Here is a 16,352-nt window from a genome sequence, read left to right on the forward strand (position 1 = left end):
GTGCTTTGAAAATTATCCACAATGTGTGCTCCAATCAGACTCATTAAAAGACTGTTCAATGTTTAAATAGAATGGCTCTGAATTGTCATTATAACCCTGATTTGTCCATGAATAAAACAGCTTCTTTTTATAGAACAGGGCCAGGATGAATTCGCCACATTTGGAGCTTTGTGTAAGTGTGCCTCTTTCATTTAATAATGGAAGTGTTCACCCTAATCCCACATACACAAGAGCAAGTGTTTTCCACATTATGTATGCATGCCACATGTTCCCAGCATACATTGTGTGGAGGGGATTGAAGGGGTTACGTGGTGTCAACCAGTGGGAGGGAAGAGGGAGGTGCAAGCGGCATTTCCCCCTAAAAAGAATGAGACCCGGCAGGTAATCGGATTAAAGTTGGTTTCATTCAAATTGAGGCTTTGGATAGCAAGTTCTGCACTTGTTCACCAGTAGCCGTCTACAGCGGACCTCCTCGTTCACAGTGAAGTAAGGACAGCAGCAGAGAACAGTCACCATGCCCACTGATCTGAATGGATATTGGAAAATGATGTCCAGTGATAACTTTGAGGAGTACATGAAGGCTCTTGGTGAGTTATTGGCAGAGGAGAGTGGAGGTCAAACATTTGAAGGTTAAAAATGTATACAAATTTGATATTATAAACATGTTTATAACTGTCTGCTACTCATAAAAGCCTCATCTGTAGATTGTAGTAGAGCAAGACTGCAGAGAGCTAGTTTTTTGTTTGATTTCTCCTATTTTATCAGAACAGTTTGGAGCATAGTGCATATAGTTTCAATACTTGATTGCTTTAAATTTGCTTCAAGGTAATGACTACATGAACCATACTTCATTAACAAGATCAATTAAAAAAACACATGAATAAAACTGTCTTTAAATCAGTACATGTTTATCTGAAACCGTGTAAATGCATTTTGAAAAATCCTGTTTCTTATGGTCCTGTTTCTTTTAACTTTCCTTTTTTGGGCGGCTCCTGTTGCAGATGTAAATGTAGCCATCAGAAAAATCGCCAACTTGCTGAAGCCTGACAAGGAAATCGTCCATGATGGGGACCACATTATCATCAAAACCCTCAGCACTTTCAAAAACTACAACATGGACTTTCACGTGGGCAAGGAGTTTGAGGAGGATCTTTCCGGAGTGGATGACAGGAAATGCATGGTGGGTATTTGGACTGAGGTACCAAGACAAGATTAAATACAAGTTATATTGATGTTTGAAACTGTTTTTACAAAGTTCTTCAACCACACATTTAGAGTATGTACTCAGAAGTGCATCGCTACAGTTTATTTTTAACATCTTACCCTTGGACTTTTCTGCAGAATTTAACAAGCATATGATGTGCTGGAATATGGCCTCTTCACCTGCTTAGAAAAGTTTCCTCAACATTTTTAAACTCTTCTTAACAATTTGACTCAATGAAGGCTAGTGTCAGATACTGCTGGAAAGAACACACAGACTCACATTTATTTAATCCAAAATATGTCCCTGAATTCTAAATAGGATGTAAGATTATCCGTGGTGGTGCTTGACCTTTTTTGTGTGCTGATTATAGATAATCTATAATCTGTTTTTAAGGGTAAACTCAGAGTAAGGGTCACGTCTGTGTGAGTTTGTGCAGATTATATTGAAACACTGTTTATAGAGGGCTGGTTGGGGAAAGACTGCATATAGATATATAAATGAGTTTACACATTTTTAATGTGAAAATCCATCACATGTTGTTACATCTAAAATAAATCCTGCCCTGGTGTTTCCTGTATTACATTGACATTTTCTTCATGACCTTTGATATGCAGACCACAATCACCTGGGAGGGAGACAAGCTGGTGTGTGTGCAGAAGGGAGAGATTGAAGGTAGAGGCTGGACCCACTGGGTGGACGGAGATGAGCTTCATCTGGTGAGAAAACATCAGCTCCTGACGTGAATAGTAATGATCGCAATTTGGACACTTTAATCCAAATCCAGAACGCCTCCCAGCACCGTATGTGCGGTGCATATATTTTTATGTGTGACAGACTTGCAAATTGGCCCTCATGCTGCAGAAGTAATAACTGAGTGAGTTGCATGCACACTATCTTTGGAAGTATGTGGATGTGAGTCATGCACAGCCAAATAAGTCATATTATTTAGCTTAAAAAGAACTACCTCAAAAGGGAAAGGTAGCGTTATATTTTTTACTCGATCCCCCTCTGATCAAACAAAAAGATTGATTGAAGATTTTACAAAAGAAAAGGATTTTTATCGATCATGAGAGGAAAAACAATTCAGATCTGCTTCTCATTCATCTCCTAATCCTTAGACTCCTGCTGATTGAGCACACATCATCATCATCAGCCTCCAACATCTTGACTATTCCAATTAAATCTCAGTTACAAGGACTTCATTATCTTCTTCTTTTAAACAGCTCCTCTTTGAAATTCACAGCGTGGCCCATAATGGAAGTAAAGCCTCTGAAAGTACTTTAAAGTAATGACTTGGGCATTAACATTTTCATTAGCTCAGCATTATCAGATTTTCCTCTCTGTGATTACTGCTGTAAAAGCAAAGCTCAAATAATCTGCCAAATTATTTTGCTAAAATGATGCTAGCAGATTTTTTTTTTTCTGATCAACACCCGTGAAATTAGTTGGAAGCTCTGAGGAGCTGGAGGAGGGGTTAAATATAGAGCAACAGCGGCCTCTAGTGGCAGGGAATACCCTTCAAGGCTAAAGGGTAAAAGGGTTAGGAGGCATACCTGAAAAACTACATTTTTCCCTCAGAACTCTAAAGAGCTTCACATTCATTTTCTTCATGTTTTTTTTGTGTGTGATTGAATGATTCAGTTATGAAATTTTTGAATTTATGATCATTTCACCCCTCTTATTTTCTTTTTTTTCCAATGTATATTCTGAGTCTGTCTTTTTTTGTCTAAAAACACTAATTTGTCTTCTGTTGTCTGCAGGAGCTGAGAGCTGCAGGGACTGTTAGCCATCAGGTCTTCAAGAAGTCCTAAACTGGTTCTTGTACTGAGCTGGACGGTGCCCCCAGCTGTGATTTTCTCACAAAGTCCCAACAGTCAAATCCAACATCCCTTTGGGCACACATACTTCTTCTTCGTCCAAAAACCTGATCAGTATTTTTTGTCCTGGAGAGAATGTTATTACTCCATCAATTGTTGCCTTACTCTGCCTAGATGAATGAATGTACAGCATAATAAAAGGCAGGTCTAGGCGTGTATCATATATTATCTCTAAATACTAGGCTGTATATCTGTTGGACGCATGCATACTGTTCCTGTAGGTGAAGTGTATTTCATTTGGTGAGCTTGTCTGATGGAAAAGTAATGGGGAAAGTGAGGAGAGCTGCAAGTACACAAATTAAAAGGGTTGATCCCATTTAAGCTCTCGAATGATTGCTATGGAGTGAAAAGATGAATGTTCGAGTGAGTTTGAAGGTTTTAAACTCCTTCTCTCAGTCTGCATAATGGAAATCAGTTATGACATGTACATATTTATCCTCCTATTGTCTCTGGGACTCCATCATTAAAAGTCAAATGAATGAATCAATAAAGTAAAGAGTGCACTATAATGTCATTTGTCTTGTGTTTGTCAGGCTTGTTTTGTATCAAATACAGGTTAAAATGAAATGATTTATGTTCACTTCAGTTTCATAAACTAACAGATCAGGTATTAGAAGCTGCTTCTGTCTGAAAATTCCTCTCAAGACATGCACTAAAACTCGAAGGGCCTCTATTTGAGAATTTCAGAAAGTGAAGTGAAGCCTGCAGAGCTTTAGTCAGACAGCTGCAGCCCTGCTGTGCTCTGAATCAGCTAATCTGTCGGCTCACTTCGTTCATCACCATTTCCAATTGGGCAGTCTTTATAAGCTGTCCAGCTCACTTGCTCATTCTTTACTACTGCTGCTGCTCGCCCTGCTGTTCTGTCTCCCTCTTCTTTATGTGCATTCATACCCTGCCACCTGCCCTGCTTTTATACCTGCAGGCTCTGTTTATGCATGCTTCTCCAGGGGATTGTTATTGATCCCTCTCTGCCTTGACTTAAGCTGGTTTGAGAAAATTATGCACTCAAGTAAGGGTCGAAACAGAAGTTTGGCACCAGAGAAAATCTGCATTTAGTCTCAATGAAAAGTTTCTACCAAAAGAATAGATCATTGCTGACAGTCATTTACTCAAATTTCTTGTGGATTTGCAGAAATGACAATAAAGGTGTTGTTTCACATTGGTCTGCTGAACACAGAAACTTTCCTTAACCACTTCTGTAATGTAGTAGTTTAAATTTCAATCCAAAATCATATGATTTAAAGCTCCTGTGAGGAGTTCTGAGTTCTTAGCTGGTTATGAAACAAACTGAAATTAATACTGATGTCTCTTTATGAACTACAAAAGCAAACACGACCATCAGATTAATGTTTTAAACTGCTGCTATGTAGACCTTTACTTTTTCCACTACAGGGTTCACAACGAGGGATACATTAGTATGTTAAAAGAGTTCAGGATGAGCTTGTTTGTCATTTAAACATTACCTACACTCACAGGAGACAAGAGGAACTGCTTTGTCCACAGGGCTGCGCCAAAATCACCACAAACTGAAAGATCCTCCAATCTTGACTTTTAATTCGATGTGGTTAAGCTCTGATATTAATATCCAAAATAAGCTAATTTATTTATATTAGTTTCATGTATAGCTGTTTACACCCTGCATATCTGCAAGTAATCATTGATGGCCACAGATAATTATTAGAAGGTTGAAAGTCTTGACATGAGTACACTGTGGACGTTCATGAACTTCTTTTAGCAGCCAGTGTCAACATTGGCAGAGATAGTTCAATTCAGAGCAAATATACATGTAGCAGTAAGTATTGCTTCACAGCCATGATTTAGCTTTGCATTCATAGTCTGAGACCAAATAGATGAATCTAAGTTAATGCCTCATGCGTATAACTGGTAATGTGATATGGATAGCAAAGTGATTTGTAACACACCATTAATTGACCATTTACAATTGATTGTTTCAGATGAGTGCCTTTTGATTCTTTTTCTAAAAAAAAAGAAGCCCAATACTTGGAAATAAGAATGGAAGATTGATATGTCCTGCACACACTACACTTTGAATGGACTGTTAAGGAAGTTGAAGACACCATGCGCCCAGCAGTTTGTTTTACTTGATTTATTGTAATCCCTGATTTTGTGACACCAGTGGTATGTGGTGGTCATGCCAACAGCATTAGATTTGGAAGTTATTAGTTATTAGATTAGTCTTTAGGCAAAAAGCTGTTTAGTCCAGCGTGGGAATGGTGGACTATACCATTAGCAATGCGACATTATGTAACTTGTAGAAGGGCAATTAAAGTAGCATCGCAGGGAGAATAGATTATTTTCATTCATTCTCTAACAGTTTTGGTTTGCTTTGATTAAAAAAATCTCAGGGGTCAACCTTTTAGATCATAATACTTACAGTATATATTAAGAGATTATTGAATGCACATTTAAATATACATTTTATAGCAGTAAATATGAGAGTTAATTGAAATAAATATATACAGAAAGTGATATTCACTGTGCATAAACATCTGTTTTGTTTACATTTGACAATATATTGAAAAATGCCTCTTTTTTAACTGACCAGTTGAACTATATTAACCTTCACGCTGAGTGTTCCTGGTTTCTGCTTGAGTTTGAGCTTGCACAGTGTACAGACAAGTTCAAATAAAGAGTACACACTGTTGGCAGACGTTACAAAATAGCTTCTCCTATCTGCACATTGAACACTGCCCATCGTAGTATAGTGTCTGCATGTGTGCATAAAGAAAAGCTCTTGTGATTGGTGTGTAGTGGTGTGTGTGTGGGGGTGTGTGTGGACCCTCATATATGCCCTTTCTCCCCCAGTGATCGTGTAAAGACTGAAAGAAAAGAGTGAGTTTCCCTCCTCCCTCCTCAAAAACAACTGACCCTACCAATCCCTTTCAAGCCATAAACTCACTTATCAATCCTTTCCTGCCCTCATGCCCCATGACTCATTTAAAAGCAGGACCATTCCTTGCATCGTCCCCCTACTGGCACTTTTTAAAAGTCTACACACAGCAGTGTCACCAGCTTCCAGTATGCCTGCAGACTTCAATGGGAGGTGGATACTCGAGACCAGTGACAAGTTTGAGGATTATTTGAAAGTCCTGAGTGAGAAACGTTTAATTTTTGCTCTGAGATCTCTTACTTATGTCTTAAAGTAGTGCAAAAGAGTAATGTGACAGGTTGAATGACCACAAAATGTAATAGAATCATACCATTTCATGCTCATTCAATCTTTTTGCAAAGCGTGTTTCTGATCTTGTTACTGTTATATCTAACCTGAAGCTAGTGCAAAAAAGCTGTCAACTAAGGCAGACATTTTATAATAAGTTCTTAAGTATCAAACCGTATCAAATAGTATCAATCAATGATGTCGGATTTCAAAATCATGCAGAGTCTTCCTCATTTTGAATAATCATGGACAGTAATCAAGACCATATTTTCAGGATCAACTTTAACCTTTTCTAATCCATTAAAACAGCCCGAAATTATATTATCACTCTCAATCTTCTTTTTCTGGCTCTAGATATCGACTTTGCTACGAGGAAAATTGCCATTTCCCTATCTCAGACCAAAGTAGTCACTCAAAATGGAGACAAGTTTGACTTCAAAACACTGAGCACCTTAAGGAATTACGAGCTCTCCTTCACCGTAGGGGCCGAATTTGATGAGTACACCAAGGGACTGGACAACAGAAATATCAAGGTAGGTTTGACCTCACATTTAGAGATACAAGGGTTGAGAAGATTTATTGGATGAGTTAATATTTCCCTGTTTTCTTGCTGCAGCTGATAATGAGGCTGATGTTATCTAACTGTGCCTGAGGGCAAAGATTGCGGTCTGTGGTCTCTGTGGACTGAAAGCTACAGTAGATGACTGATGATGAAATGAACAGAGATTAGAGATGATGCACTTATGTTTAATACCAATGAGTGGAGATATTTATTTATTTAAAAAGTCAGCTGGAGAAAAAAAAAAGGCCTTAAAGTATTTAATAAATCCAATTAGTTTGCTGCAGAAAATGATGCTAACAAATAATTTCAAGCTACCTACGGGCATTATTATCCATGCTGTTATTGAGTCACATGGAAACTAGAAAATGTGAACGAAATTGCTGATTTATTCTTGCATTAAATTAATGAAAAACCTGGAGTTAAATGAAAATTAAAGCATCAACAATAATAAGGTAAAATGCATTTCAATGTATTGAACGTGTTTAAAGTGTGTATTCAATAACTGTTAAACTTTATATTCATATTGATTAATGGAAACGATTTCAACCAACCAGTTTCACTCATTGCATATTGTTACACGTCAGCATGACAGCAATCCTAAACTCATTAGCCTTAATGGTAGCAGTAACCTTTAGCCTCCAGAAGTAGAAACAGTAAGTGGAAAATTCATCAGAATAAGAAAAACATACATTAATGACTATGATTACAGTAATTGTTAAATGAATCTTGTCTTACAGAGTCTGGTGACCTGGGAGGGGGACAAGCTGGTGTGCACGCAGAAAGGAGAAAAGGCAAACCGTGGATGGAAACACTGGATCGAGGATGGCAAACTTTGCCTGGTGGGTTGGCGGTATCTGACATGTTTTTGTGTTTTGATTTAGATTTTTGTGTTTGTAACAAGAACATGGACGGATGTGCTTGTAAAGTTGTAATAACCGTTTTAATTATGAAATTATGCTCATTTTACCCCCTTATGAATTCAACTCAATTTTCCTCCCACAGGAGCTGACGTGTGAAGATGTAATTTGTCTTCAAGTGTTCAAAAGAAAAGACTGAACGCATATTTCTGTTTTCATTTACTTGGTTAAAAAGGTTTTTGTTTTATCCCAAATAATATGTCTTCCTTAATGTATGAACCAGATGAAAAAAAAATAAAGGTGCTTTTCAGATAATGTGTCTTCCTGTGTGCGAATAAAAAGGACAAACCTATGAGGCTAAGAATATGTACCGACTTGGACATTGGTCAAAATGGGTCAAACAGTACAATGAGCAGATTTTTTAGAAGAGTTATTTAACATCTCATTTGGATTTCTCTCCATCCTGAAATACATAATTGTTACCAAAGTGGATTATTTCATAAAGCAGTGGTGAAATGCCATCTGTTGGAATAATCTGGTCACATGGAGATGAGATGAGCTATAATTTTTAATCAACGGATCTAAGCCTCTAAGAATAAATCTTAACACTATCCATTGACCCTTACCCTAAATAACCAGAAATAAACCCCCCAAAACTTACTGCAATTACCCCTACTTACATTATTATCGTTATTGCTGTTGATAATGATGATGTTTTCGTCGTCGTTTTGGGGATGGGGGGCAGTGTGTCACTCAAATATTTCTCGTTTTGTCAAGACCAAGTTTGTTTTAAATGTGCGGCAATTGCACGGTCCTCATTTTAACAACCCATCTATAATACAAACAAGACCTTTTTCTCAATATTAAGATATGTATTGGGGTTTCATTCATTTTACGGACTAAAATGATTGCACTGTAATTCAGTCGGATTTATGATAGTGTAGTAGGCCTATTTGAAAAAATTAAACCTATTTTCGGTAACCCCTAAACTTCTGAACAGGAATGAAGTGGTGTGATGGGCCTCTCAAATGCATGAGTCAGTGCTGCGAAATCTCAAGAAACGCTGCAAAAGAATCAATTAGAAATCTAAAGATATTTTAGTAACATGGTGTAGAAACTTGTCAACCGTGGAAACTGACAACTCAAAGCCTAATCGTGGCAGCTCTGTAGTTCTAACCTCACAGATGAATGACTGTCATGTCACGTCACCACTCCCGAGCGCAGCTATCGCGAGATTGAGTATCAGGAACTTCCACGTCAGTATCATCCAGTGCTCTGTTCACTGAAGTGGGAACATTTGGACAACACATCGTATTTATCGGGTTTTATTGCGACAACACGGGGATTAATCATGGTAAGAGGCTAATTAAGCAATTCTTAGTGCGTTTTGTTTCCTCACCTGTCATCCAATTGTACTTATTACAGAGTGCAACAAAGTAAAAATAATGAGCTATTCTTGTAAATAGCATAGCATAGCTACCTAGCTCAAGTTAGCATGAGAGCTCTTTGCTGACGGATATTGAAATTACATACGATGGCTGCTACCAAATGTAATGTGTGTTGTAGACAGTTGTAGTGATATTATCGTGGGATGTAAACACACAGGGCCTCTTAATTATTTAAATAAACAAGGAACAATGTAGCATGGCAAAGGTTACACTAGCCTGGCTAACTCTCATACTATTCCGGTTTCTTACCTTGACACTACAAAGCTGTTGTCATCTGACTGAATGTGTCCACAGAGCCCACATCTATAGATACGTTGATCAATGTTTTAATGTCCTTTCAGCCTCTGAGGCTGGATATCAAGCGGAGGTTGACAGCCAGGTCGGACCGAGTGAAGAGTGTGGATCTTCACCCGACAGAGTCATGGATGCTGGCCAGTCTTTACAACGGAAGTGTGTGTGTTTGGAACCATGAAACACAGGTGTGACCGCAATTCAACGCACCATCCATACATACATACAGATATTCACACAATTTGACAAGACTACTGCCTTAACATCAACACTTTAGTTGCGAAATGTCCGATCACAGACTAATGTGACAAACACATTAGGAGGAGCATGCTGGATATCCTTCACAGGGCAATTGTTTCTTCTTTTTTTCCCCCCCAGACTCTTGTCAAGACCTTTGAAGTGTGTGACCTCCCTGTCAGAGCCTCTAAGTTTGTGGCTAGGAAGAACTGGGTCATCACCGGAGCAGTAAGTTGCATCCATTGTTGTGTTGGGATCACGTAGCAGTTAAACAAACAAGTAGTTTAAGACTTTATGAGTTTGAATGTATTTATTTTGGGTTTTAAGTTCAATCTTGAGCAGTGTTGGGTCCCTGTTTATATGTAGGCTAAGCATCTGGTATTATTGGTGTTTCTGTATCTCATTGTGTTAGATTCAAACCTCATGTCGTTACTCTATACTTGGGTAATGACAATAAAGTTGGATCTCATCTCATCATCTCATAACATAAGAGCGTATTTTTAGTTTTACTTTTTTTGTACTGTTTTGTTAATTATATGAATACCCACTGATCTGTGAATTCAGCGAATATTCAAACATGTATTTTCCCCTGCCTAGGATGACATGCAGATCCGTGTGTTTAATTACAACACCTTGGAGCGGGTTCACATGTTTGAGGCCCACTCAGATTACATCCGCTGCATTGCAGTCCATCCTACCCAGCCCTACATCCTCACCAGCAGTGGTACACTATCATACGAGACTCTCTGGATTTATCAGTTACAAAACTTAAGATATTACAGTGTCCTAAAATCCTCACACATGCACAAATGCGTTTCTGTATTTTCTGCACAGATGACATGTTGATCAAGCTATGGGACTGGGAGAAGAAGTGGTCATGCAGCCAGGTGTTTGAGGGTCACACTCACTATGTCATGCAAATAGTTATCAACCCCAAGGACAACAACCAGTTTGCCAGTGCCTCCCTGGACAGGACTATTAAGGTTTGGATCACTGTACTGATGCTAAATTAAAGTAGTTGTTTGGAAAATGCCACAGGACATCTAGATCCTACTGCAGTACTGAAGCTTTAATGTCCACAGTAACGCTTATTCTTACATTACATATGTTTAAAATGAATGGGCTGTGAAGTGCATTCAATGACTCTCTGTCATGTCATCTGGGTTGTTTCAGGTCTGGCAGCTAGGCTCTTCATCTCCCAATTTCACTTTGGAGGGCCATGAGAAAGGAGTCAATTGTATTGATTACTACAGCGGAGGGGACAAGCCTTACCTCATCTCAGGAGCTGATGACCGCCAAGTGAAGATCTGGGACTACCAGGTTAGTACCATTATGAGATTCTCAATATTTGATCCTGGATTTGATTACAACTTTGACTGGGTGAATTCTAAAAGATTTTCCTTTAACTAATAAAATGCCCAACATATAGTTGACTAAAGAGTTGATAGTGTTGAAAAATAATGCATGCATTCCTAATAGATCTTCTAAATGAACTCTGTGAATGTCCTTTAACTCTATATATACCTCCTGTTTGTGTTGTAGAACAAGACCTGTGTGCAGACTCTGGAGGGCCACGCCCAAAACGTATCTTGTGTCAGCTTCCACCCAGAGCTACCCATCATCATCACCGGATCAGAAGATGGTGAGTAGGAACCCCACTCATCCTCACCACTTGAACCAGATTGCATCACATCTCATAGCTCATTGAACATCACTATATACAATATGTCCTCCTCTGTCTGTAGGTACTGTGCGTATCTGGCACTCAAGCACTTACCGCCTGGAGAGCACCCTGAACTATGGCATGGAGAGAGTGTGGTGTGTGTCTGGCCTCAGGGGCTCCAACAATGTAGCACTGGGCTATGATGAAGGAAGCATCATTATCAAGGTGAGCAGAAGAAAGAGGCTTTGAGGAAAAAGTGTGTCTCAAAGAAATCTTAAGACACCACAGAAAATCTCTTTTCCTCCTCTTCTTTGTAGGTGGGTCGAGAGGAGCCAGCCATGTCTATGGACACTAATGGAAAAATAATCTGGGCTAAACACAGTGAAATACAGCAAGCCAACCTGAAAGCCATGGGTGACGCTGAGATCAAGGATGGAGAGAGGTTGCCATTGGCTGTCAAAGACATGGGCAGCTGTGAGATCTACCCCCAAACCATCCAACATAACCCAAATGGAAGGTATGCATGCACTTAACAGAGGCATCTTTACTCAATTTTCAATATGATATCTGTTAGAGGAGCTATGCAACCTGTTTTTTGCCATTTTTGTTCACACCAGGTTTGTTGTTGTGTGCGGAGATGGAGAGTATATCATCTATACTGCCATGGCTTTGAGGAACAAGAGCTTCGGCTCAGCACAGGAGTTTGTCTGGGCTCATGACTCATCTGAGTAAGTGTTCTGTTTGAAATGACTGTTTTGATTTTGGTGAAATACTCCCTGCTGTAGTTGACTGTGACACTGTTTTTATTGACATCAGGTATGCTATCAGAGAAAGCAGCAGTATTGTCAAAATCTTCAAAAATTTCAAAGAAAAGAAATCTTTCAAGCCGGACTTTGGAGCTGAAGGTAATGTTGTTTGTTGCACAATAGACTTGTGGTTTTGGAGGTGGATTTTTGCCACTGTCTTCCTCACTGGATGTGTTCCATTTCTTTCTTTCAGGGATCTATGGAGGTTTCTTGCTTGGAGTGAGATCAGTCAATGGCCTTGCATTTTATGACTGGGAGAATACAGAGCTGATCCGCCGTATCGAGATCCAACCCAAACACGTAAGACTGATTTATCAATAATATGACTTAAGTCTCTGGAAATAAAAAATAATTGTTTAAGTAGAAAAATATTTTTGTCTCAATCTCTCCTTCACCTTTTTTTTTCTCTCTCTCTCTCATAACTTTTTCAGATCTTCTGGTCAGACTCTGGTGAACTTGTCTGCATCGCTACAGAGGAATCCTTTTTCATTTTGCGTTACATGGCAGATAAAGTAGCTGCCTCTCAAGAAAACAATGAAGGCGTGACTGAGGATGGTATTGAAGATGCCTTTGAGGTGAGTGTGGAGTACACATTTATATTTATGTCATTTTTGGTCTTGTCTATGTACTATTGGATGTTGTGTATGCCCACAAGGTGCCCCCCCCCCCCCCCCCCAAATATATTCTTTACTCCATATTTAGAAGCTAGGAGTGTTTCTTCACTTTAAAACCACATCTCACTGTTTCACCTTTGTGTCCCTCCTCCTTGTTTCCAGGTCCAGGGAGAGATCCAGGAGATTGTAAAGACCGGACTCTGGGTGGGAGACTGCTTCATCTACACCAGCTCTGTGAACCGGCTCAACTACTTTGTAGGAGGAGAGATTGTTACTATCGCTCACCTGGACAGGTACAAATACAGATAGTTCTACTTGAATATACGTATATCTGCTTGAATGTTTACTTTAGAGACTGTGAGCACTGTCTTTGTTATCCCAACAACTTTTAAACTTTATGCTGCATCTCCTGCATTCTCTCTGTGCAGAACCATGTACCTGCTGGGTTATATACCCAAAGATGACCGTCTGTACCTGGGAGACAAGGAGCTCAACATTGTCAGCTACTCCCTGCTGGTCTCTGTCCTGGAGTACCAGACAGCCGTCATGAGGAGGGACTTTGGAATGGCTGACAAGGTGCTACCCACTATTCCCAAGGAGCAGCGAACCAGGGTGGCCCATTTCCTTGAGAAACAGGTTAGAAAATACAGTGGGGCTTCAAGATGCGGTATTTTTCGACCCAGCTTGATAAGAGGAATAAACCTTTTAGAGCTTGAAAAATTACAAATGTTCTTTCTTTGTCTCATCCAGGGTTTCAAGCAGCAGGCGCTGGCTGTGTCCACTGACCCAGAACACAGGTTTGAGCTGGCATTACAACTGGGAGAATTGAAGATTGCTTATCAACTGGCTGTAGAGGCAGAGGTAAGAGCTTTCTAGATGGCTTTTAAGGCAAATTATTTGGCATCACATTGTGTTTTTCTTCCTAAAACATGACCAGAGATTTGAAAAAAAAAAAAAAAAAAGACAGAATAATCATATTATTCTCCACCCGGCACATTTCTAACATTTGTCCACCTTTCACCTGCAGTCTGAGCAGAAGTGGAAGCAGTTAGCAGAGCTGGCTATCAGTAAGTGCCAATTTGGTCTGGCCCAGGAGTGCCTGCACCATGCCCAGGACTATGGTGGCCTGCTCCTCCTTGCCACGGCCTCTGGTAACGCCACTATGGTGGGCAAGCTGGCTGAAGGGGCAGAGAAGGACGGCAAGAACAACGTGGCCTTCATGACCTACTTCCTGCAGGGAAAGTGAGTACTGCAACAGTGTAAGGTGGTGACATTTGTGGACACGGGGGGGGGGAATACAGAAATTTGTATGGATCACATTGGGGTATGTTGTAACTCTACATATCTTCTTTTCTCAACAGACTGGATCAATGTTTGGAGCTCCTGATCAGGACAAACCGACTACCTGAAGCAGCCTTCCTAGCTCGCACTTATCTGCCCAGTCAGGTGTCCCGTGTGGTCAAACTGTGGAGGGAGAACCTGGCGAAGGTTAACCAGAAGGTTAGTTTGGTTGTCACGGTGATTGTTTATCAGAAATATTACTGCTAAATTCAACTGTTGAAGCCTTAGCTCTCAGAGTAAAATGTATGGATACAGGATCTGTGTTATCTATGCTCTGTAGACCACTATCTATCTATCTATAGCCTACTCTAAAGCTACAGAAAATATGAAAAAATATATGATAACCTCAACCTATTAATTAATACTGTATATGCAAATGTGTAGTTATTTAATTATACCCATTTATTTTTTAATGTTTGCTTATTTCTAAGTTATTATGTTAATCAAGTTTAAAATAACAGGATGTTGGCGTTTAGCCTTAATCTTAATAGTTCTATAATGAATCTTCCTTCCAGGCGGCAGAGTCCCTAGCAGACCCTACAGAGTATGAGAATCTATTCCCCGGGCTGAAAGAAGCCTTTGCAGCTGAGCATTACCTCAGAGAGAGCTGCTTGGGTACCACCAGGCCCGCCAAAGATTATCCTCTTGTCACAGTGAGTTTTTTTTAAATCAATAGATATGGTAGCTGTTTCGTATGCAGACAGTATATTTTATAGTTATCTCACAATCCTATTTTTTGTATATTAACAAACTCCTGCCATTTGTCAGCTCAATGAAGACAGGAATATTCTTGAAGAGGCTCAGGGATATGAGCCCAAAGGAATCTTCATTCCTCATGTCACCAAGGTTGGTTTGGAATATTCACCATTTTTTTTGTTGAGACTATTTTTACAGGGCTCTTCCAAAAGGTTAAGAAGCTAAAAGGACCATCGCTCAGTTATACTCAAACTTTTTCTCTACATGTTTTTATGACAGACTCAAGATAGTGAGGAATCAGTGGCAGCAGCTACTGTTGCTGCAGCAGCAGCTGTGACGTTTGCACAGCCTCAACCTGCTGCTGCCCCAGCAGTGGGCAGAGAAGAGGAGGAGGAGGAGGAAGAAGAGGAGGAGGAAGAAGAGGAAGAACAGGAGGAAGTCGCTGAATTCTCACAGTCAAAAGAAAAGGTTGGAATTCATTTGTCTTTCATTTGTCTAAATAGTGAAATATTGTTTATTTTAAATTAAATAACCATCTACTTCTGTAGCATCTGATGAAATCAGTTTGACTTGTATAACACTATAAATATAAAAAATAACCCAATAATAAAACCTTCCACAGTCTCCTGATACAAAGATAAAAGACTTATACATAACTGGAATGTGTTTTTTATTCTTCTTGTAAAAACTATGTTTCTTTCATGTATGTCTCTATTTAGACTCTGGACGAGCTGGAGGTTGACTTGGACAACATGGAGCTGGATGACATTGATACAACAGACGTTAACCTGGATGATGACTTTCTAGATGACTGAGATCTGCCTGACCACTCTGCATCTGCTCCCAAGCACTATTCAGAGCTTATTTAAAAACAAAGAGAAAGAGACCAAACTCCCTTTTCCCTTTTTTTGTATTTGTATCTTATTAATATTATGTTGTCATGTCAACCTATTCCAGAGACACGGTTCAAGTAGAAGATGATTATATTAAAGATGATGATGATGATGGTGGTGATATGAGAAATGTTTTATTCTGTTAAGAAAAGTAGATACTTCATGTCTATTTCAGACTCCCCATTTTGTACACCATTTATTGATTGTTTGAGATACTTCACTAACTATCCATTAAGCAATACATTGTATTTACTCTCTGCTTTGTGTTGTCTGTACTGGCAAATCAAAAATTCATTCTGTCCAATAAACTGCGGTAGCTGTACATATTCACATTTGACTTGGGTGTTGCATATTAGAAGCTTTAACACACAGTACCAATACTATAGCTTCATGTGAAGCTTTTCAAGAAAAGGCATTTCAAGTGGAATTAATGTTGCACCTTTCAGTAAAGATAATGTTACTTTTTATTTTAGTCATTTCATTATGAAGCACATATTAGCATATAGTCGTAGAAATGCTAAAGGAATGGATTTTCCCAAATGAGAACTCATGGTCTTAGATCTCATACAGAATCTGTCAATAGAGATTAAAGCTGTCTTGATTTTCTGATGAAAAATATAAATAAACAGGACAAATGTATTTGAAATGGGCAATTCAGAGTTCCAACTACCACGTAAAAAAAATA

At 39.2% G+C, this 16,352-nt stretch overlaps 3 protein-coding genes across 3 annotated transcripts; all 3 read left to right on the top strand.

The window, feature by feature from the left end:
• The first annotated feature begins 429 nt into the window (after positions 1-429).
• Positions 430-3,590, top strand: rbp1.1 (retinol binding protein 1, cellular, tandem duplicate 1). Its single transcript, XM_020644451.2, has 4 exons — positions 430-587; positions 1,002-1,180; positions 1,819-1,920; positions 2,965-3,590. Exons 1-4 carry the CDS (start codon positions 515-517, stop codon positions 3,013-3,015), a joined length of 405 nt encoding a protein of 134 aa, XP_020500107.1. The 5' UTR covers positions 430-514; the 3' UTR covers positions 3,016-3,590.
• A 2,444-nt stretch (positions 3,591-6,034) lies between these two features.
• On the top strand, positions 6,035-7,993 carry rbp2b (retinol binding protein 2b, cellular). The gene is made up of 4 exons (XM_065953919.1): positions 6,035-6,195; positions 6,614-6,792; positions 7,559-7,660; positions 7,824-7,993. Exons 1-4 carry the CDS (start codon positions 6,123-6,125, stop codon positions 7,875-7,877), a joined length of 408 nt encoding a protein of 135 aa, XP_065809991.1. The 5' UTR covers positions 6,035-6,122; the 3' UTR covers positions 7,878-7,993.
• An 897-nt stretch (positions 7,994-8,890) lies between these two features.
• On the top strand, positions 8,891-15,997 carry copb2 (COPI coat complex subunit beta 2). Its single transcript, XM_020644462.3, has 22 exons — positions 8,891-9,032; positions 9,468-9,605; positions 9,796-9,882; positions 10,252-10,378; positions 10,489-10,637; positions 10,828-10,974; positions 11,197-11,296; positions 11,400-11,542; positions 11,635-11,834; positions 11,935-12,045; positions 12,134-12,222; positions 12,317-12,423; positions 12,555-12,698; positions 12,900-13,030; positions 13,166-13,373; positions 13,488-13,598; positions 13,765-13,979; positions 14,099-14,237; positions 14,594-14,731; positions 14,847-14,924; positions 15,054-15,242; positions 15,494-15,997. The coding sequence occupies exons 1-22, from the start codon at positions 9,030-9,032 to the stop codon at positions 15,587-15,589; spliced, it is 2,850 nt and encodes a 949-aa protein (XP_020500118.1). The 5' UTR covers positions 8,891-9,029; the 3' UTR covers positions 15,590-15,997.
• The last annotated feature ends 355 nt before the right edge of the window (positions 15,998-16,352 follow it).

Source organism: Labrus bergylta, chromosome 4, assembly GCF_963930695.1.
Source record: "Labrus bergylta chromosome 4, fLabBer1.1, whole genome shotgun sequence".
In the NCBI taxonomy this organism is placed as follows: domain Eukaryota; kingdom Metazoa; phylum Chordata; class Actinopteri; order Labriformes; family Labridae; genus Labrus; species Labrus bergylta.